The following is a 22,661-nucleotide window of genomic DNA, read 5'->3' as shown; positions in this document are numbered from 1 at the left end:
ACAATGGTGAAACAACAAGTAGATGACAAAATGTTGGACATCCATGTCTCCTCTCAGAACTTTGATGTCAGAGGCTTGCCCACTCTGTAAAGCAGAATAGGTTGGGTCTGTGGAATATCTGACAACAGAGTCCTGTAGAAGTGCAGGGTGAGTGACCTCCACAGTGGCAGCGTTGAACTGAGACAGTGGGTTGTTGTCAGGATGGTGACTGATGGTTGCTCAGGGGAACATCATCGAACTTGGGACCTTTGCCTTTCGCGGACAAGTGCTTTACCATGTGAGCTACTCAAGCATGACTCACAACCTGTCCTCACAGCTTTAATTCCTACCCTCCAAGCTTCACAGAAGCCCTCCTGTGAACCTTGGAGACCTAGCACCCCTGGAAAGAAGGATACTGTGGAGACATGACTTAGCCACAGCCTGGGCGATGTTTCCAGAATGAAATTTTCACTCTGCTGCAGAGCGTACGCTAGTTCTGCAAGGTTCGCAGGAGAGCTTCTGTCCAGTTTAGAAGGTAGCAGACAAGGTACTGGTGGAATTAAAGCTGAGAGGATGGGTTGTGAGTCATGCTTGGGTAGCTCAGATAGTAGAGCACTTGCCCACAAAAGGCAAAGGTCCCGAGTTCAAGTCTCGGACTGGCACACAGTTTTAGTTTGCCAGGAAGTTTCATATCAGCACACAATCTGCTGCAGAATATTTCATTCTGGAGTAATTCTTCTGCACAAAGTTCTGTTCCCCAACCTTTACATACTATGCCTGGTCTGCTGCCACAGCCTTTATTTCTTTCAGGATACATACACTGTCTGCTTTAAAATAAGCCACCTCAGCTGCTAAAATTCACATCGCTTCTACTAGGGTATCACCCTCTGGTATCAACAATGACACAACCAACAATAATGGCAAGAACAAAACAGAAGGACAACACGACATTTAAACATAATCCTATCCGAGCATTGTAAATTCTCTGTCTAAGTGGCAACCCATGACTACTACTTTATATGCTTAAAGATAATAAGATATACTCATCTCTCAAAAAAAAACAATTCATTGCGAGTTTCAAATGGCACAAAGTAGCACATTTTCCCTATAATCAGACTCCGACATTACGGAAATTGTATTCAATAAATACAATAAAACATCAACAACAGGAAAAATAAAATCAAATGATGAGTAGGATACACAATTCTAACAGTATCATAATACTTAGACAAAACTTAGCTTCAGCTCCTGAATTGCTACACATGGTTAACACCTTATACACTTCTAGACCATTGTCTCCATTGCTCCTGACAAGACATAGTGCCCATTCTAATAAGGTGAAAAAGAACATTCGTATTTGTTGTTGTTGTGGTCTTTCAGTCCTTAGACTGGTTTGATGCAGCTCTCCATGCTACTCTATCCTGTGCAAGCTTCTTCATCTCCCAGTACTTACTGCAACCTACATCCTTCTGAATCTGCTTAGTGTATTCATCTCTTGGTCTCCCTCTACGATTTTTACCCTCCACACTGCCCTCCAATGCTAAATTTGTGATCCCTAGATGCCTCAGAACGTGTCCTACCAACATCTATTTAAAACACAGAGTTTACTTGCCAAATTTCGTATATAAATGCAAGATTAAACATCCAGCAAAAGCCTATTTCACTCTCCACAATACTTGTAGTCAAAATAAGAACTCCACATTCAACCTACTGCATGTCTATGTTAACAACTACAGCTGAGATGAGATGTCAGATCCAGCTATAGACGTCCGTCTTAGTGGTGGTTGACACTGCTGCACCCACTTCTGTCACCGAAATGTAGAGGCCTAGGGATCGGTGCCTACAGTAGCATGGTTGAGTTGAGGCAGTGGGTTGTTGTCAGGATGATGACTGATGACATTTTTCACAGAAACATCACTAGCAGTCATACATTTTTTTGAAGAACACTCAGTGGCATTGTATGGTGACAACACCCTACTGGGCTTGTGCTGTAGGCACTGAGTGACATGGTACGCTGCTGTGATACCAGCGGTTAAATTGTAGTGTCTGTGGCTTCTGGGTGCAGCTTTGCAGCTCAGGATAGGATGCACTGAAAGGCTGTAGTCTTTTCAGAGGAAGACGGACCTCATCAGAAGTGTTCATCCCTGCAAGCGGAGGCATGCAGTGACAGTACGCCCATACAGGCAAAGCTAGTCAGGCGGCTGCACTGCCCTAGTCTCTAACAGCTGCCCTCCAGGGCAGAAGGCTGGCAATGATTGGTAGTAGGCCCACAGGTGTCCCACTAGCTGGAAGGTGTCAAGTCCACAGAATCATACTTAGAGCCAGCAGTAGGCCTGTGGTTAGTGGAGACCAAGTCTCACGATGGTTGCTCATAGAACAATGTCACCTCTTGGACCAGAGTAAACCTCTTTGCTTGTAGATGGTGGCTGCCAGACTGCGATACCTTTGACTAAAAATTAGGATTATTTATACCGGCTCGATGCATACTTGTTTTGCTACTGCATTGGCACTGGTGACGTTTGCCACAACAAGTCTGGAGTGAAGTATCCAGGCCATCTAGACAATGGCGTCTTTGGTTTCTGGTGCATTAGGATTACTTTGCTCCTGGCCCCTCCATTTGGAAATGAAATGAAGTAACACCGTAACGCTTTGGCAGCCGTGCTCGCTACATCAGTGGATAGCCTTGGTGTTACGTCTGCCCAGCCGTCTGTCTTTATCTGCTTCTTGTGTTAGGCAACAAAGATGTCTTAACTTAATCCAGCCAGACCAAGTAATTTATTTGCAGCACAACAGTACAAGGCTGTTGCAGGCTCAAGTACTTTGGAGCATGCTGTTCAGCACATACTGACAAGTATGTGACTCCCCAGCAGACGATCTCGACATGAAAACATCAAAAGAAAACATCTTCAGCCATCGAAATTTCCAGTTATTTTATTTCTGCAAGGTGTCTCAGCACTACATTACACCATCATCAGGCCCCCTGACCAATGTGTAGGAAGAATCCTACCTCTGGTCCAGTCAAAATAGGGGCCAGCATTCAATGACTGGTATCTCCAGATTTCTTCATAACACAGTGAGTCCTTCAATCATCACTTGCCAATTGTTAGACAAACTTTTGTTCTTCTAACAGTCGGCAAGTTATGATTGAAGGGATTGTTGTGCTAAGAAGAAATCTATGAATACTGAAGTCTGGCCCCTGTTTTGACTGGACCAGAGGTGGGATTCTTTCTACACTTTGATGGGGGGGGCTTGAAGATGGCATAATGTAGTGCTGAAACTGGATGCACAAATATAACAAAAACTGGAAATTTAATGGCTGAAGGTGTTTTGATTTGATATTTGATAATGAACAGCTGAGGTCCATAACCATATGTATAAAAATGGACTTACACAGATCCCTACTTGTTTCCATCTTGACCAAATGGCATCATCAATTATGATCGTAGTGGCCACTGAACCACTGAGATAGAAATGTGGATCAGTGGAAACATATTGCTAGGTCGTATGAATCATGGTCAGTGGTCAAGTCCATGTACCCCATTATCCAGGTGAATCACTGCTCATTCATGCACGGCACCACAAACAGGTCTGTGGGAGCAGTATTATGTTATAAGGTACATTTCCATGGAATCTGTGATAGTAATTGAAGGCACCATGTGAGCTGTGGACTACATGAACATTATTGGAGACAACCTGCATTCAGATATGCATCACGTCTTCCCTGATGATGCTGGCATCATCCAGCATGATAAGTGTCCATGTCACAAGGCTACAATCATGCCTCAGTGCTCTGAGAAGCATGACAGTCTTTGTCACAAAATTTACCTGATCTGAATTTGAGGGAACCGATTTAGAATGTTATTGGGCACTAGCTCCATGCCCACAAATCAATAGCCCATACTTTATAGGAACTGCATGGCCCGTGCATGGAGGTCTGGTGCCACATACCTGTGGAAACCTACCCAGGACTTGTCGATTTTATGTCATGTGTAAATGCTGCAGTGCTGCATTAAAAAAGGTGGAACAACACCCTATTACGCATATGATCATAACATTTTGCCTCATCAGTGTATAATGACAATGGCAATCTGTAAAGTCAAAAGGAAAAATATACAATATAAAATTAACAAATACAATTGTTCGGTGGTAAATCACATGGGAACATTGTGAGGAGACCTTAGAAGAAAAAAAAAAAAAAGACATGCTTTGCCTTGACATTGTATGTTCCAAGATAATCCCATAAATCCTATGGCCTGCCACACATATCACATGTAACCATCGTAGCTGTAAAATTAGATAAATTCGATCTCACATTAAGGTTTACTGAGAACTGTAAACCATCTATGAAGGGAATAAATATTGAACAAAGTGATACTGGTATCTCACATAACTTTCACAGCACACTGTGTTGTGTGCAGTGACTGATATTACAGGTGTTTCATAAGAATCAAAAGTTCAGTTTAATGTAAGTAAAAACCAGATTGAAAGAAGTAACGTCAATGGGTAATATAGCATCAGGTCATGCAATAATCATGTTCTGTGGTTACCATCATATATGGAAACTTTTCAGAGGTATGGGACGAGTCAAAGTAAGTGTTAACAAAGATAAGTAGCCAATAGAAACTGCATTAATAATTAACTATAAACATGTGGCTTTGTACTTTTCATGGCTGATGAGGCTAAATTTAAAATAGTGAAATTAAGCAGGGAAACATGTTGAAAATTCTACCACTTCCTCAGATGTAGTAAATAGTTGACTTATATCAACATGAGTACACAGATATTTATGAAATAACAACAGTCTTATAGTCACTACAGGGCTGCTTACAATGCTCATTACTACTTGTCAAGCATATAACAGGACCCTCCCATCCAAGACAGTTTTCTTGACTCACTCTCATTACGTAGGGATCTCAATCTGAACCCAAGACAAAAATCCAAAGCCTATATACAAATTTATTTTTGTCTTGTGTTATTGATGTGTGGCTAATAGTTCTTTTGGAAGTAATTTTAATTCTAATAACAATTACGATTAAGGAATATGCAGAGGGCAGTGCATATAATAATTCCGAAATAAGAAACTGTAAACACAATTTTCTCACTGCCCATTTTTGTTGAATCAGTGATTTATTTAGTTTAGCAGCGTCACATATTTGCCATTGCTTTCATTGCCTGTTTACATAAACAGGACATTTCAATTTGTTATTAATAACAATTAGTTAGACAGTGGCTTCAGATAATAAGTATATGCAGTGACCAGCCACCTCCACTCTTTCTTTATCTCACCTTTCTCCCCCCCCCCCCCCCCGCCCCAAGAATCCAACTTGGTAGAGGGGCCTAGATGACAACTGTACTTAAAAATTAGCCACGTGTACATTAAGTAATTTCCTTTGTGGATGAATTACAATACCGCAAGGTTCTTCTAATAAATCTCACTGTGGGAAATGTCAAAACTGTTCCTTTGAAAACCAAACAGCCAAATTTATTTCCCAGCATTACCCCATTTAGAACCTGTGCTTTGTCACTTATGACTTGATGGGACATTAAATGTTAATACTCTTTCCTTTTTACCAGTAGAATCTAATGGTAGGAGCTTCACACAAATAGTGACTTTAGATATATAGACTGAGAATTCCATGGTTTATTGGAAAATAATTGATAAACCAAAGTCGGTTTACTCAATGAAACATTTTATGCAAGTACTTGCCTGAAATAAACTGTATTGTTAAAATACGTATATTCACTGCTGCTCTCTACCAGTAATATGACAAACACCAAGAAGTTCTAGTATTGCAGTTGCAAATTTTCTAGTTCATCCTAAATTCATTCTAAGTGGTGTCTGACATTGGTCCCTAGTTCACATCATTGCAGTTGGAGGCCTTCTGCTGGCACAACGGCACTGAACACCTGACAACCATCCCCTTCCTCCCTGCCTCCAATGTAGAGACCAAGCAGGTGGTCAGGATATTTAAAACTCAAATACCCAAGACCTCGTTGATGCTACTGACCGAGAAAGTGCTCCACAGTTTACTTGCCACATACTGGTCCACCTCCATTAACGGATCCAGTCTGACTGGGATACGGCAGTCATTCAGCCCCAACAGACCTCTTGTGCCCCATGCAGTGTGCCCAGCTTAAATACAGGTCCACATATACATAGAGAGTGTGTGTCTGGGCATGCACGTTCAGACAGAATGAACCTCATGGTTCAGCTTAGCCACAGGGGAAATCAGCTGATTGACATTGTGACTGGTCATGAGCTCTGACCAGCTACCAAAACCAGTTCCAGCTGTTGCTAGAGTCACAAACAGACCCCCATCTCTGACCCAGGAATGTGACACTTCGGCAGCCATCCACCGAGTCACTCAGTCACTAGTACCCCACTCTACAGCAAGCACACTTGTGAGCCAGTGTGTGGGAGCCCATTCCCACTGCCCAAGCCCCTGCTAGCTGCCATTGTACTGATACAGCACTCTATCTCCAACACATTGCCAACACAACTACCTGCATAATATCGAGCCAGGCCACTTGCACTGTCCAGTCCATATAATGTTATGCAGCTCCATCTCCTGACAGGGAGCTCAGCGACACACCTCCAACTCTCCTGTACCAGAAAAGGTACAAACCTCGTCATTATCGACCCTACTTGCCAATTTCAGGTGGGAGGGATTTAGTACCCCTAGCTACAGCAGGCATTCATAGGGACTCAGTGATGTTGCACCTCACTGCATGATAGCTGTCACTAGAAGTGTAATAGGCTTGTGATGTGGGCAGTCCCATTTACATGGATGTAAGACTGGCTGGACAGACTATAATAATTTGTTTCATGCTGTACAAAGTGCTCGGTTTTTCGTCACATCATTACACACATGCTTTCATATAGGAAGTGAACTGAAAAAATGAAGGCATCTAGCTATGAATCAACAGTAGCATTAGTAAATTAAAGAATTAAGTATGCAATCTTTATTACAGATACTTCACTTAAATGTCAAATTACAACACACAATTTCAAAGTGTATGTGCAAACATGTGTTGGCAATAAGAGTGTCTCATAGTACATTTTGGTTCTGTTATTCTGGCAAACAAACAATTACTACACTCCTGGAAATGGAAAAAAGAACACATTGACACCGGTGTGTCAGACCCACCATACTTGCTCCGGACACTGCGAGAGGGCTGTACAAGCAATGATCACACGCACGGCACAGCGGACACACCAGGAACCGCGGTGTTGGCTGTCGAATGGCACTAGCTGCGCAGCATTTGTGCACCGCCGCCGTCAGTGTCAGCCAGTTTGCCGTGGCATACGGAGCTCCAGCGCAGTCTTTAACACTGGTAGCATGCCGCGACAGCGTGGACGTGAACCGTATGTGCAGTTGACGGACTTTGAGCGAGGGCGTATAGTGGGCATGCGGGAGGCCGGGTGGACGTACCGCCGAATTGCTCAACACGTGGGGCGTGAGGTCTCCACAGTACATCGATGTTGTCGCCAGTGGTCGGCGGAAGGTGCACGTGCCCGTCGACCTGGGACCGGACCGCAGCGACGCACGGATGCACGCCAAGACCGTAGGATCCTACGCAGTGCCGTAGGGGACCGCACCGCCACTTCCCAGCAAATTAGGGACACTGTTGCTCCTGGGGTATCGGCGAGGACCATTCGCAACCGTCTCCATGAAGCTGGGCTACGGTCCCGCACACCGTTAGGCCGTCTTCCGCTCACGCCCCAACATCGTGCAGCCCGCCTCCAGTGGTGTCGCGACAGGCGTGAATGGAGGGACGAATGGAGACGTGTCGTCTTCAGCGATGAGAGTCGCTTCTGCCTTGGTGCCAATGATGGTCGTATGCGTGTTTGGCGCCGTGCAGGTGAGCGCCACAATCAGGACTGCATACGACCGAGGCACACAGGGCCAACACCCGGCATCATGGTGTGGGGAGCGATCTCCTACACTGGCCGAACACCACTGGTGATCGTCGAGGGGACACTGAATAGTGCACGGTACATCCAAACCGTCATCGAACCCATCGTTCTACCATTCCTAGACCGGCAAGGGAACTTGCTGTTCCAACAGGACAATGCACGTCCGCATGTATCCCGTGCCACCCAACGTGCTCTAGAAGGTGTAAGTCAACTACCCTGGCCAGCAAGATCTCCAGATCTGTCCCCCATTGAGCATGTTTGGGACTGGATGAAGCGTCGTCTCACGCGGTCTGCACGTCCAGCACGAACGCTGGTCCAACTGAGGAGCCAGGTGGAAATGGCATGGCAAGCCATTCCACAGGACTACATCCAGCATCTCTACGATCGTCTCCATGGGAGAAAGCAGCCTGCATTGCTGCGAAAGGTGGATATACACTGTACTAGTGCCGACATTGTGCATGCTCTGTTGCCTGTGTCTATGTGCCTGTGGTTCTGTCAGTGTGATCATGTGATGTATCTGACCCCAGGAATGTGTCAATAAAGTTTCCCCTTCCTGGGACAATGAATTCACGGTGTTCTTATTTCAATTTCCAGGAGTGTATATCATCAAAAAATTGTTCCATTTTCATTTTAATCATTTAGCTTTTGTCCCAGAGCAATGGTTAATGACAAAAAGCTATTTAAAGTTGCTAAAATTATATGGAATATGATCAAGTTCTAAATCACTTATTTTATTCAGAGTGCTGAAATTCTGATAGTATGCTACTTGTGCGAGCTATGGTCTACCACAGAATAATAGACCACAAAAAATAAAATTAAGCAAATTCATCTGGGTCAAAATATCAGAATTAATAATCACAGTCACAGGTCTGATCATTTAGTAGTCTTTAAACAACATTACAATTGAACTACCTACACTCATATTTGAAAAACATGCTTCTTTATTAAGCACGATATACAAAATGAATAAGAAAGAAAGAGAGAGAGAATTTAATATTTTTGGAAAATTATGGATTGCACAGAGCTGTATTGTCACTTAAACAACCAGTTTTGGTCATAAATGGACCATCATCAGATATAATGTGACACCATAGTCCGATGTATGACAAACCATAACTATTAACCAGCATCATGTCATAATTTAAAATGTAATTCAACTATAAGCCATACCTTGGCATGTGCTTCATCGCCCATCTACTGTTTGCTTTATATGCTCCAGATTTATAGAGGAATTAGCATGTCACTTTATGACATGATGTTCGTTAATAGTTATAGTCTGTCATGCATCTGATTATGTCACATTATACCTGATGATGGTACATTTATGACCAAAACTGGTTGTTTAATAAAGTGCCAATACAGTTGTGCACAAGCCAAGAGTTTCCAAATATTTCTGGAAGCTGCAAATCACTGCCTCCTCAAAATAATGTGTTTTAATGTTTGTCACAAGTTAGAAATACATGTCAGACCAGAATTAGACATGTTTGGGTGACTTTCTTCTCCTTGTACTTTATGACCTGACCTACTGAAGCATGTCTCACACAGCAACAAAAATTGTCAGCCTAAAACTGCATCTCCATTCTTCATTGCTACACTATCTTACTCAAAAGTAATAAAAAACTGTATGGGCTTAAAACAACAGGTTGTGACACTCACTGATTACATTCTTCATGTAAATGAATTCTCACTGTTTTAGCCACTACTGCATAACAGTGATATTATTATTAAGTTTTCTTTCCTAAATTTGAATTATGGAAAAAACTGCACACGGTTACGTACCAGGGGTTCCTTTGGACTTTTCCTGAGGCCAACCATACGAATTGTATCGGCTGTCATTTCACTTGCTGGAAATTCAATAGTTTGAGGTTGAGATTCCACTTCAGGCTTTTCAAAACTTTTTTCAGCTACAGTATCATGAGATTCCAAAAGAGCCTGGAAGAAAACAAGAGCATATAGACTAATACAAGGCAATGCCAGCAATAGTGAACAGTAGCTGATGTACAACACGTTCTATCCAATTTCATGTGACCAAAGCCAGTCAAGCATAGTGGATTTTAGCTGTAAACAACAGGGCACAAATATACAAGATTATGAGATTACAAGTTCTGAACTCTTGCTCTCCTATATTACGATCCCAATACCATTTCACTCTACATATATTTGACTTCATTTTATCACTGTACTACTGAAACAACAAGGCAAGTACCAATGAAATGGTGACAGCTAGATATGTTTGAGTTGCAAATTTTGGAAAATGTAGAACAGGCAACTGGTAAGACAGAGATATAGTAACTGATTTCCCACACAAATTGATGTCCGATCTCATCACTATCTTCATGTCTTGCAAGTTCACGGAGTATGAACACAGAGCCCAAACGTACAAATGAATAGACAATCTGCAGGTCCCAAACCCATGGTGGTAGATTTAAAAGTACTGATGGTTACAGTTCTACTGTTAATTTTTGTTTAAGATTCTTTTTGTAGCACTGTAAGATATTTGAGAACACTGCCTCAGCAGTCCAGAAGAAGGCTCAGTAAAAATGGTCTATGACTAAGAGAGAGCAGTTTGTGCCATGTTGAATGTAGTATACATTGTTCAATGGGAAAAAAAATTGCAGCATAGAAGGTAGACTCAACAGTGAGTTGGAAGTGTTCACATATGTACACTGTATTAAACAAATGCTTCTGTTGATGAAGTATTGTTGACAGGTGAACTAGTGTCTTCTTTGCCATACATGGAAAGTTTAAAATTTCTTATTAAAATTGTGACCTGATCAAAGAATATTTTTTCAAAATATCTGAAGCTACTGTGACTATTGATAAGACTGATTCCCAAAAACCATAATACCAGTTTCAGAATCTTGTTGGTAAAGAGAGAGAGAGAGAGAGAGAGAGAGAAAAGGAAGTTGGTCAAATGGAGGGCAGAATCCTTTCCACTTTTTGTCACATGGAGATTGACTGTAAAAGTTTAGTTGCTACCAGAAATATTGATTCTTACCACCAAGAGAAGATTTATGTCACTTTCCCAGCCTCTGGATGCAATATCCTGGCCAAGCTACTTTTACCAGTTCTAACAATTTCCTTGTCAATTTGTGTTTTCTATCTATGTGGGCACTCCCACTGCACATTTCTGATCCAACACTACTACATTCCTCACCAAATGCACTGTCAGCTGTGAGAGGGCCCATGGTACACTCATGAGCAATTTACTTACTTGCACCTACCCAGTAATGTGTACCCCTTATTTCCCTCTGAAGACAATAGCAAAACATCATGAGATGCATCCCACAATCCACTGTAAGCACTGGGCATCATTCCGGTTCCATGACCAATTAGCCATCATTTATAACTAATATTTTTTTTCATGTACACAAACACACCTAATCAATTTGCAGAGATAGCTCTTGTTCAAGGTACAGAACATCAGTGGGGCTCTAAGGTGAAGAAATGGAAACAAGTTACTTGACAGTAGGTTCCTGTATCATTCACCAACGAGAAACTATTTGAGACTTACCAGGAATTCAGTTTCAGCACGTATAAGCATCGCTACATGCAAAAATACTGACACATTGTCTTTGACATACTCTTACTATGGCATCAGTAAATACCAACAAATTTTGTAAACCATTAGTCCAGCCAAACTTCTCTGTGGTTTAAGCATTCAGTGGTGTTGGATTTATGCCTATGCTGATCTCTACGCTGCGATGCAGAGTAAGCAGAGGAACATGTGTTGAATGGTGCCTTCTGTAGCTCCTAGTGACATGAGGGGTACTGGATGGTATGGGTGCTCAGGGATGGGCGTTGTTGCCTAACACTGAATTGACCAGTCATCTACTGCAATTTGGTCCTTTTTCTAAAACCCACAACAGTCAATGACAATCCCAGTCATCATCACCCAGGCAGAGGCGGTATTCCATAAATTGTGTTTCACACAGAATGCCCTTGATAAGGTACCATGTGACAAGCTGATGGGCTGCCCAACAAAGAAATGGAGTTTACTACATATTGGGAACCTCCTATCAGGTCACAATCGGATATAAAGATATTGTCCATCTTCCCCCTACTGTTCTACACTGTCATTCTAACTACCTATAAAAGGTCTGACAACATTACAGTCAATGTAAGAGGTTGAACTATTCCACTCACTATAGTGATGAGAGTGCTCTGTCTTCAACAACACAGCTCTCTGAATTCAGTGGCTCATGAGTGGATAAATAAAGTAACATTCATATAGGTACATAAGGAAAATCCCCAACAAGCTATGAAAAAAGCTAAAAAGCAATGATAATAAACACTAGCGCAACCTCTGTAAGTGTCGGAAAAGATGTATTTTGCTACGCCGGAAGGTGAATGACAAATGATAAAAACCTTATTCATTTTCTCTTGTCAATTATTACATAGACTCTGTCTTTAGTTCTTGTAGGGAGAAAACATTTTTTTTTTTTTTGTGAGAAGTGTGTAGTGTACATTGTGTTGTCTGAATAATAATTTTGATGGAAGTATGAAGTGTGAGAGTTCTTTTTAGTGAAAAACCATGAAAGTTTTCTTTTCTTCCGCACATTATGCTGTCATGTCACTGTCACTGCCTGAATCTGAAGAGGGTCCGATAAAAATGAGTATTGTATTCACGGTCAAAAATGAGAAGTACTTATGGTGGAAGAAGAAGCATATAACTAAATTCTCAATGGCATAAAGAAAGCAAAATCAATGTAAGTTCACACTACTACTGACTTACAATTTACAAGATTTGTAAATTAAGACTGAAAGACAATTAATTCACATCAAAATTTAAAAGAATAGAATTTGATGGTATTGTGGTTGATTTGATTAATAAGGATATTAATAGTGACAGTAGTAATAATAATAATAATAATAATAATAATATGCACACATACCATGCAGTATCATTCATATTATAATGTCATCATTAAGGCTGAATACACACAGATGCTGAGTCTGTATTGGTAACATACACTCTACGTTGCAGAGCATATATCTCATCACAATATCAGTAAGCTTCAAATCTTGCCCATAATATGAGTACTTTGGATCCTTGCTTCTAATGCAAGTGAGTCAAAACATTGCAGATAGGAAACTGTTCCACAGTATGTGCTTACTTCCTGCCCACTATTCAGCCCTGCAATATGATAAATCACAGTGCTGTAGGCACTATCTACCACCTTCTTTTTCCCTTATTTTCTGCCACTGTCTTATCCTGCTTTTAACTTTTCTTTAATTTTTACTTTCCACCTCATTTTACATTTATTGGTGTATATTTTGTCATTGCATTTTCCCCTTCATTAATTAACTCTTCATATTGAGACAGGCACAAACATCTGTCCCCATGGAACTTAACTGCTCATGTTGCTGAGGCATTGGAGTGTTAGGACATTATGTGAGTATTGTAACTGTACATTCCTCATGCCTGCACTGCCATAGAGCAGATGTGAGTCTCTCGTACAAGACATGTCAGGCACATGATGCCATTACTACAGAGCCTTCAGAATCTACAAATCTGATAAGCCAAAGCCAGTTTAGACAATGAAATATCTTATGTGAGTACTTGCTTGTAATAACTTTATTGTTACGGTATATGTATTCACTGCTGCTCTCCACCAATAATATGGCAAACATGAACAAATTTTAGGCTTATGGTTGTTAAATTCCCAGTTTATCCTAAATTAACTTTAATTATTAATCACATGTATCATCAGGGTGTAACTGTATATTTGCAGACAAGTGCAAGAAACCTGAGATACACGAAGAAGCTTCTGCAACTTCCAAGAAGCTGTGCAGCCAACCACTTTACAAATTTAAACAGCATGGTTAGGGATGTCAGACAATACACTGATATGTTCCAACTTGGAATATGTTTTGCAATCATATTTTACTGCCACAGAAGATAGCTTCCAGAATGAATTTTCATTCTATGGTGGAGTGTGCATTGACCTGAATCTTCCTGGCAGATTAAAGCCATGTGCCAGAATGGGACTCAAACATGGGACCTTTGCCTTTTTTTTGTGGACAAGTGCTCTAGTTCTAATAACTGGGTTATCCAAGTGCGACTGATGACCTGCCCCTACAGATTTATTTCTGCCAGTTTGAAATGCAGGAAATTAGATACAGACAGAAGCATAGTTGTGAGGGTGGGTCATGAGTCAGACTTGTATAGCTCAGTTGGCAGAACACATGCCATAAAAGGCAAAAGACCCAGGTAAAGTCCTGGTCCAGGACACAGTTTTAATCTTCCAAGAAGTTTTAAACCAGCACACATTCTTCTGCAAAGTGAAAATTAATTCTGGAAACATTCCCTAGGCTGTAGCTAAGCCATGTTAGCAGTTGCTCACGAAAGGCAAAGCTCGCAGGTTCAGGTCTCAATCTGGCACACAGTTTTAATCTGTCAGGAAGTTTCAAGAAGAAGAGTGTTCTATGAGTATTATGCAACAAGACATCAACAAACACAGCAATACCAACAATTTGGGATAATTTCATATGTATACATTCAAACTGTAGGAAAAACTCATTACACTTTCATGGCCAATTTCACTCTTCAATACATCACAGCTTCTCCCCATCTCTACATCACAGCTTCTCCCCATCTCTACTCACAGCTTCTCCCCATCTCTACATCACAGCTTCTCCCCATCTCTACATCACAGCTTCTCCCCATCTCTACATCACAGCTTCTCCCCATCTCTACATCACAGCTTCTCCCCATCTCTACATCACAGCTTCTCCCCATCTCTACATCACAGCTTCTCCCCATCTCTACATCACAGCTTCTCCCCATCTCCATACACAGCCTCCAGCCCCTTGCCTAACCAACACCAGTAAGCCAAATGAAGTGTCTGTCTACTGAAGAGATAACACTGCAGATATTACCTCCCACAATGACAGTATGCAAGATGTTGAGGAAACACATTGATGTCTTCATCCACGCACCATCTGTTTGGGCAGTACTATCAGCTCAGAGGATTTTTTTTCTGTGCTATCACACGTTTATTAAGTTGCCAATTAAATAGGACTGTTTCAAGACAAACAGGATGTTCAGCTGGATGCTGATAATGCATCTTTAGTCTGAGGATAAATACCAATAACCAAGCATGAACTCCACCTTTAACGTTTTTCTTTGTTCAGCAGTCCTGATCTAGGTTTACTTAAATCTTTTCAGGTAAATGCTGGGAAGATTCCTTCATCAAGGCCACAGCCGGCCATCTGCCCTATCCTCCTTAAGCATACTTTTATATTTTATAGAAATGTATATTTATTTTCATTGTTTTTGCAACAAATTCTATATCATTGAAAGATTATAACTGAATGAATAAATGAATGAAGTGAAATGAAATGTTGCCATCACATGGGATCAGACATCTTGCATATACAACAGGTGGTTATAAACTGTCAAGCACTGGAGCCCAGAGACAGATGCAGTGATTTCAACAAGTTCAGGTAAAAATAAATACTAGCCTGGATGTTTTTTCCATATAATACACTATTTTCATGTCATTTGTCTTGTGTTGGAGTCAGGTATAATAAGTCACAAGGACAACTAAATGAAAACAAGGATCATAGTTATCGCTACATTTCAAAGAGGACCCAGATCAGCTGTCTTTTGCATACTTGCATCAACAGTCAAAATGAGTTTCTTGAATGAGAACATTTTTCCTGCATGAGCTGTATTTATTATCACTCTAGCATCTGACCAAGGGATCAAAATTTTCCAGTTGCTATAGTAATTTTGAATAAAAACAGCCTGTACAATAAAAGTTTCTCACACACAAATTCAAATTTCCAATCATCTTGAACAACTGGGACTTTCAAAGGTTATTATCTTAGAAACAGCCAAGTAGTTCACTATGGACAACACTGCTGAGGGTATTTCTATTCCACCACCTACATGCCATGACTTGATTAAGAAACAATATTTTCTGAGTTCATTAGCCACAGATAATGCAGCATGATAGATTGTTCAAGAGGAAATGGAGAACATGCATCATGCCAGAGGATCCCAGATTTCTTCCTGTAGTTCCAATGGGAAAAAAATCAAGCACATGGCATGCTGTGTCTGTCTACAACAACCAACCAAATCACAAGAAAAAAGTGTCTACTTTTTGCCACAAAACAACTATACCCTGTGCTGTTTGAAGAGAGCAGAGCATTCCTTGCCATAGATTCACAGACAGAGAATTGACAAACAAGGCTGACAAGACTGAGCAAGAAGATACTGATTTCACAGCACCTAATGACCATCATGAATTCAAAGTTGTACCATTTTATCTATGCAGTGCTTTAGATACTTCAAAAAACAACAATGAATAATTTGCATCAATACCTCGTAACACATGGCATATTTTCTAGTGATATAACAAGGTCATTTTTTCAGTGACATCTCAAAACCATTAAAGCCACTTGACAACCATGCTGAAATGGACTTCACTTGAATTCAAAACAGTTTCTGTTCCACATAACATTCTAAAAATAAGAAATTTTCTCCGACCACTACATGAATTTCTGCAAGGACACACAAATTTTCTTGGGGTGATGAACAAGAAAGATTCTTTTGTTACTCTCTAGATGCTGACATTGTGCCCAGTCATGGGACTGTATGCACTAAGATAACACTGCACACTGATGTTAGCAGTTCCACAATAGTTACAATTTGAATACTATTTTAAGAAGTTAATTATAAAGTTTTTGTTTATGCCAGCAGAGTACTCCCCAAGGCTGGGAAGAATTATCCTATGGAAAAAAAAGAGCCTTGCAGTCCTTAGGACAATGAGTAATTTCCGACCATATTTGCTTTGTAGATTGATCACTGTTGTAACAGACCAATAGTCCTAAACACTAGCTGACATACCTGAAGGATCAGTCAAGAAGACTGACAGTACTAAACTGAGGCTTCAGGTGTGTGGCATAACAGTGGTATGCGAAGTGGACACAAACACAAGGACACCAAATGTTTTTCGAGGAATCCATTGAGGGCATGGACTAATGCAATGACACTTAGCCATCCTTGCATTGTGCATCATTACTCAACAGTTCAGGATCCAATAAAGAAGACTACAGATGTCTTAGAGTGGGAGGAAGGAGTCAAAGGAGGATTCTGATCACTGACCTGAGAGGTAGGTCCACCAAGTCTAAACATGGGTACTGTTACAAAACAATGAGTGTTAGAAACCTCACCCGTCACACTACTAATAAGGTTATACTGACTGTCAAAGCTCTGGAAATCTATAGTTTCTTGTGGGTGACATAATTTTGAAAGATGGAGGACAATATAAAATAATTTTAGATTGTGGGAAGAAAGCTTTAGACAAAGCTGAGTCAGCAATAATTTCATACTGCATCACCCAAAGGTGCCTACCACCTGCAGATGAAATTAATAGATTGCTACGGGTGATAGAGATTTTGGCACATAATGACTAACGTGACAGTCAAAAGCAGTACAGAAATGTAAGTTATTAAGGGTTTCATGCTGTTTTTCCTGCTACATGGTCAGAAGACCAAAATGAAACTGGATACATTGTTTCTTTCTGCTTCAATTGAATGATGGCCAATTTAACACAATAATCCATGAGTATCAGCAAAACTAGGAAAGCAAGACAGTGGTTAAGTCAAGTTCATTAAGTAAAACAATATACATGCAAAACAAATATCAGTGTTCTGTTTATGCACATATGAAATTACATGCTACTTCATCATTATGTCACTGGTCAAAGGTGAATTTTGATATTGGTAGGTCCCCATGCCTACAACAAAACTGAGAAGTTTGTAACAACAAACACTGACCACTTCAACACAAAGCACCAACCAGAGAGTTACAGACCTAGTAACTTAGTATGGATTTTTATGCCAATACTTTGGCTCGACTGACCAATTTATCAATTTTATTTTTGTTCCTAAATTAATCAGTATTAATAACAGCTAAAAATTCATTTATGCTGATAAAGCACAATTCAAAAGCTCCACCAACATACATCCGCTTTTCTCCATATCTGATGTGGGGGAGGGAGAGAGAGGAAGTTAATTTTTGAGACATTAAGTAGTCCTATATGTGTTTGTGTAGAACACAGTAACAAACTATTGAAGCTGTTCATAAGGCCAAGGATTGGGAGAAAGAAACAAGTACTTTAGTGAAGTAGCCTGACACTGTAATCTGTCTCGAGGGAAAATCTTACATTTCTGTTAAACCAAAACAATCACAGTTTTCCATGCAATTATTAAACAATACAGGGTAACATCAGAAAAGTGTTACTAAAGTATCCAATTAACATTTCAATTTCTCAACTCAGCTGAATCACAGTTTATCTCTACTTAACGTTGTTCCTGATCTGATACATAAAAACGTACCTTAGACCACAGAACTGAAATAGCATTTGCATAAAACAACATACATTTTACTATGAATACATGCAAACTGTAAATATGAATCTCACACGTACTGGTCTGTAGTTTATTAACATATTCTTAGCTGGTATTTGGATGTAATCTGTGTTGTTATTCATTTACAACAACTAGTAATACTGTGGGTCAACACATTTCAATTAAGCACAGTTTACTAGGCTTCTTACTGTGTCAAAGAGCATGTACACTTCATTGCCTTGGAAAAAAGAAGCTAGGAGAAACTTAGTTCTCCGCATTGCCTGGAACAGATACGGTAAGTTGCTGTATTTACCTTAAAGTGTGCGCTTTTCAGTATGTTGGACAGTTCTTGTGCATCTCTGCTTCTTGAAGATTCGCAGTTCTTTGCTACGTCGGTGGCAAGCTTTAAACCACTTGTAGACACTGGCTGAGCAGGAGTTTCAGGATCCTCGAGTCTATCCTGAACCTGAAACAAATCAACGCAAATATCATTAAACAGAACGCTGTTTTGAACTAAAGTACTTTTGGTCTCGCGCACTATATTTTTTCCTTATTTTAAATATGTTGACGTATTCGTGCTAAACACTGATCACACTGGTTAAAACTAGTTACATTCGCACGGCTATTCGACCGAACGCTGGTACGCGTACGTTTAAGCTTCCAATTGTAAGCACAAAAAATTGGTCAAGGAGAGAAATAAAATCTTTCATATTCAAACAACTTGACGTAAGTTCCCGCCGCAAACTTACTTCCCAAGAAAGGGCCGCACCCACGTCCATAAACCACTTACAAGAAAATATAATAGCTTTCATTGCATATTCAGCCAGAGCTTCTTAAATGCGTTAACATTACCTGCTATTTCACAATACACCCCAGCCACGAATACTACAAGATAGACGTAATCCACGCTTTACGTATTGAACAGTTTGTCAACCTCCTCCTTTGACTCATCACTCACAAAGTCCGCGAGGCACCTGGCTACACGCTGCTATGTAACAAGCATGGATCCACGCCGCTGGTGCAGGATCTAGCGTCCCTGGAACGCTGCGCGAGTGCTTCCCCTCTCCTTCTCTCTCCCCCCCCCCCCGCCTAAACTATTAATCAAAACACAATTAATCAATTACTAGCGCATGCACTAGCATCGTCACAAAGAAATAATGCATACAATCAAATATTTACAGTTGTAATTACTAACAATTGTACTACCACACCTATGGCTGTCACAGCACCCAGAAGAGTGCAGCGCAATGGCCATGAGAAAAATCTGGAGGCTGTCACTTCGTCAGACTGTCAAAAACTGCAATAATCGAACTATATTAAGCGGAATGCGTTAGCGGGCCGCTTCCGGGATACGAGGAGGCGAGCTGGCTCCAATCGAATCCGCCTAGCGAATTAACGTCGAGGACTGGTGAGCATGCCAGCCTGAATGTGATTTTTAAGCGGTTTGTCACACCAAACTATGTAAATATCGGGCTGGCACTCACGTCCCACCTCTGACACACCCAACACCATTTAGAAAGCTTTTTCATAACTGAACAAGATGTTTATTCTAGACCAGGGTGCGATTTGTGCTTTTACCAGTGGGGGGGATGTCTTAGGGGGTTAGTAGAATTACATATGTTACTAGCTTGGACCGTGGCGTTTCGCATGGTTAAACAGCTATTTATAAATAAATGTTAATGCCGAAACTCACTATTGACGCGTAGGCACTATCAGATAAGCCATCCCTTGTTACATCTTTAAACGTACATTATAGGTAAAGCTTATTTACAAGATCATCTACATGCGGGTACAGATATACGAGGGGAATTCAAAAAGTAGAGGCACATTTGTGAAAAGTTGTACTTATTCTGATGATAGAAAACAAACATATGAATAGTATTAATAGTAAGACTTATTAAAAACTTTCAGTGTTCGGCTCCACAAATTTAAATTATATGTAAAGTTTTACTCCAGTGCGTGGGAAATAAACATCCCAGGTTGGGATGCATAAACTAAAACCAGAGGAGGGGATGGTCTGATGCAGAGGGGGGGAAATCCCCCCCTGCAAATCGCACACTGTTCTAGACTCAGACAGATGAGTTAAACAGATTCCGTCCCGGTGAGGGGTGTGGGCAGGGGTGATGGAGTCAGGGAGAGCATTCGGCCGCCAACTGTCAATAACGTTGCCTCAACCCATATAAAAATGCCAACCCCGTATATAATTGGGAAAAGGCAAGGAACGAGACTCACACAATGATCTGCATGGCTGGGAGTGTCGACTGCTTTCTTCTTGTAATCACAAAGGATTCTACATTTAAAAATTTCGATCAATTTCTTTTAATTGTTTAAAAGTGACCTTATATTCAGGGACGCCCTTCCCCGCACTACCTCTGTCTGCTTTCAAACCGCCGTCTCCACTTCTTACTCGATACAAGCAGTACGTAAGGGACCTTCTTCTTCTTCTTCGACATCTTGGCCAAATACAGAGCATCTTTTCCGAAATCGGAATATTTATAACTTTTGGGAAACGAAAGCAATACCGACGATTATGTCAGTATGTAATTAGTTCTGCCAAGTATAAATATAGATTCATCTGTCTATACGGTAGCTTCCTTTCACGATGAAACGAGAATGCGAATGTACGCTAATCATTTCTTTTTGATCACTGCATTTGTGCCTACTTTAATTAGTACAACTGCATACCCAAAAGACAATAGGGAAAGAATAAATGGGTTTGTGAATGTTTGAAAAGAAGAACGACGTACTCCATATTAATTTACTCTCTAAAAACGTTAGTTAATGAAGTGTAGCGGGACAATGTTCAAAACGTAACTGAAAACGTTCACTAAATAGGGATAAGAACATCTATGATTGATATGTCATCTAAAGTCGACTTACAATTTTAAAATGTTAGAAATAAGTAAATGAAGTAGTACAGAACGCTACGCTTGTAACGTATATTGTTGTTCTACATTGTTTAGCTTTGGTATTCACAGGGTCACAGAGAAAGCATCTTAGGTTCTGTAGGGAAAAGCCGTAATTGTTATCTGCACTACAACAGAAACAAGAAGGACAACTTAAGGAAAAATAATATAAGCTCACAATCGATTTTGAAGCAGATAGTTCCTGTGACTTAGTATGGGCAGAGGTTATATTCGATAACCGGAATAAATTAATAACTGGCTCCTTTTACCGACCCTCACATGAAACACTTGCTGAACAGTTCAAAGAAAGGAAAACTTGAGTCTCATCACAAATAGGTACCCTACTCATACAATTATAGTTGACAGTTACTTCAATCTACCTTCCGCATGTTGACAAAAATACAAAATGGCTCTGAGCACTATGGGACTTAACATCTATGGTCATCAGTCCCCTAGAACTTAGAACTACTTAAACCTAACTAACCTAAGGACATCGCACAACACCCAGTCATCACGAGGCAGAGAAAATCCCTGACCCCGCCGGGAATCGAACCCGGGCGCGGGAAGCGAGAACGCTACCGCACGACCACGAGCTGCGGACCGACAAAAATACATTTTCATACCCTACTGTAAATAGAAAACAACTTCCTTAATTGTTCTAAATGCTTTTTTTAAATTATTTTTAACAATTAGTTGACAAGGCCATTCAAATTGTAAATGGTTACGCCGGCGGTGGTGGTCTCGCGGTTCTAGGCGCTCAGTCCGGAACCGCGCGACTGCTACGGTCGCAGGTTCGAATCCTGCCTCGGGCATGGATGTGTGTGTGATGTCCTTAGGTTAGTTAGGTTTAAGTAGTTCTAAGTTCTAGGGGACTGATGACCACAGATGTTAAGTCCCATAGTGCTCAGAGCCATTTAAACCATTTGGACTTGATATAACAATACTACATATGCGCGAGGCTGCTTTTACCTTAGACTACATTGCTCAGGCACCGCCATCGCTACCCACGACCGGCCCTGCCAACACCATACACCAGACTGCTCGCTGGTTACGAAAACACACTTGAACTCTTAGCCACAAATAATCTTGAGCATCACGACGGATACAGGAATTAGTGAACACGCAGTCGCAGCGAGGCTCACTTCCGTAACAAAAAAATTCACCAAAACTAAACGCGAAATATATCTATTTATAAAAGTAGCTAAACATTCGGGTGACGTCTTTCCAAGAGGTAGTCTCCAATCCTTCCAAACTGTGTAAATTAAGACCATATGTGGCTTAAGTTCAAAGAAATAGTATCAACAGCACTAGAGATATTCACACCAAATAAATTAATAAGAGACGGAACTGATCCCCCATGGTACACAAAACACGACAGAAAGCTGTTGCAGGAGCACCGCAAAAGGCACGTATAATTTAGACGAACGCCAAATCTCCAAGATTGGTGAAGTTTTACTGAGGCTCGAAATTTGGTGCGGATTTCAATGCGAGATGCA

The 22,661-nt window shown here is 40.8% G+C and overlaps 1 protein-coding gene across 6 annotated transcripts in view; it reads right to left on the bottom strand.

The window, feature by feature from the left end:
• Nucleotides 1-22,661, bottom strand: part of LOC126237031 (protein PALS2) — a 398,888-nt gene that overhangs the window by 79,025 nt on the left and 297,202 nt on the right. For all 6 annotated transcript variants that reach the window (XM_049946786.1, XM_049946789.1, XM_049946788.1 and 3 more), the window contains 2 exons: nucleotides 18,573-18,725; nucleotides 9,677-9,829 (listed from right to left, as the gene is read on the bottom strand). In XM_049946786.1, coding sequence (XP_049802743.1) covers nucleotides 9,677-9,829; nucleotides 18,573-18,725 — 306 coding nt within the window. The remainder of the gene's footprint in view (nucleotides 1-9,676; nucleotides 9,830-18,572; nucleotides 18,726-22,661) is intronic.

Source organism: Schistocerca nitens, chromosome 2, assembly GCF_023898315.1.
Source record: "Schistocerca nitens isolate TAMUIC-IGC-003100 chromosome 2, iqSchNite1.1, whole genome shotgun sequence".
NCBI classification, from domain to species: domain Eukaryota; kingdom Metazoa; phylum Arthropoda; class Insecta; order Orthoptera; family Acrididae; genus Schistocerca; species Schistocerca nitens.
This window is presented reverse-complemented; position numbering and strand designations above follow the sequence as displayed.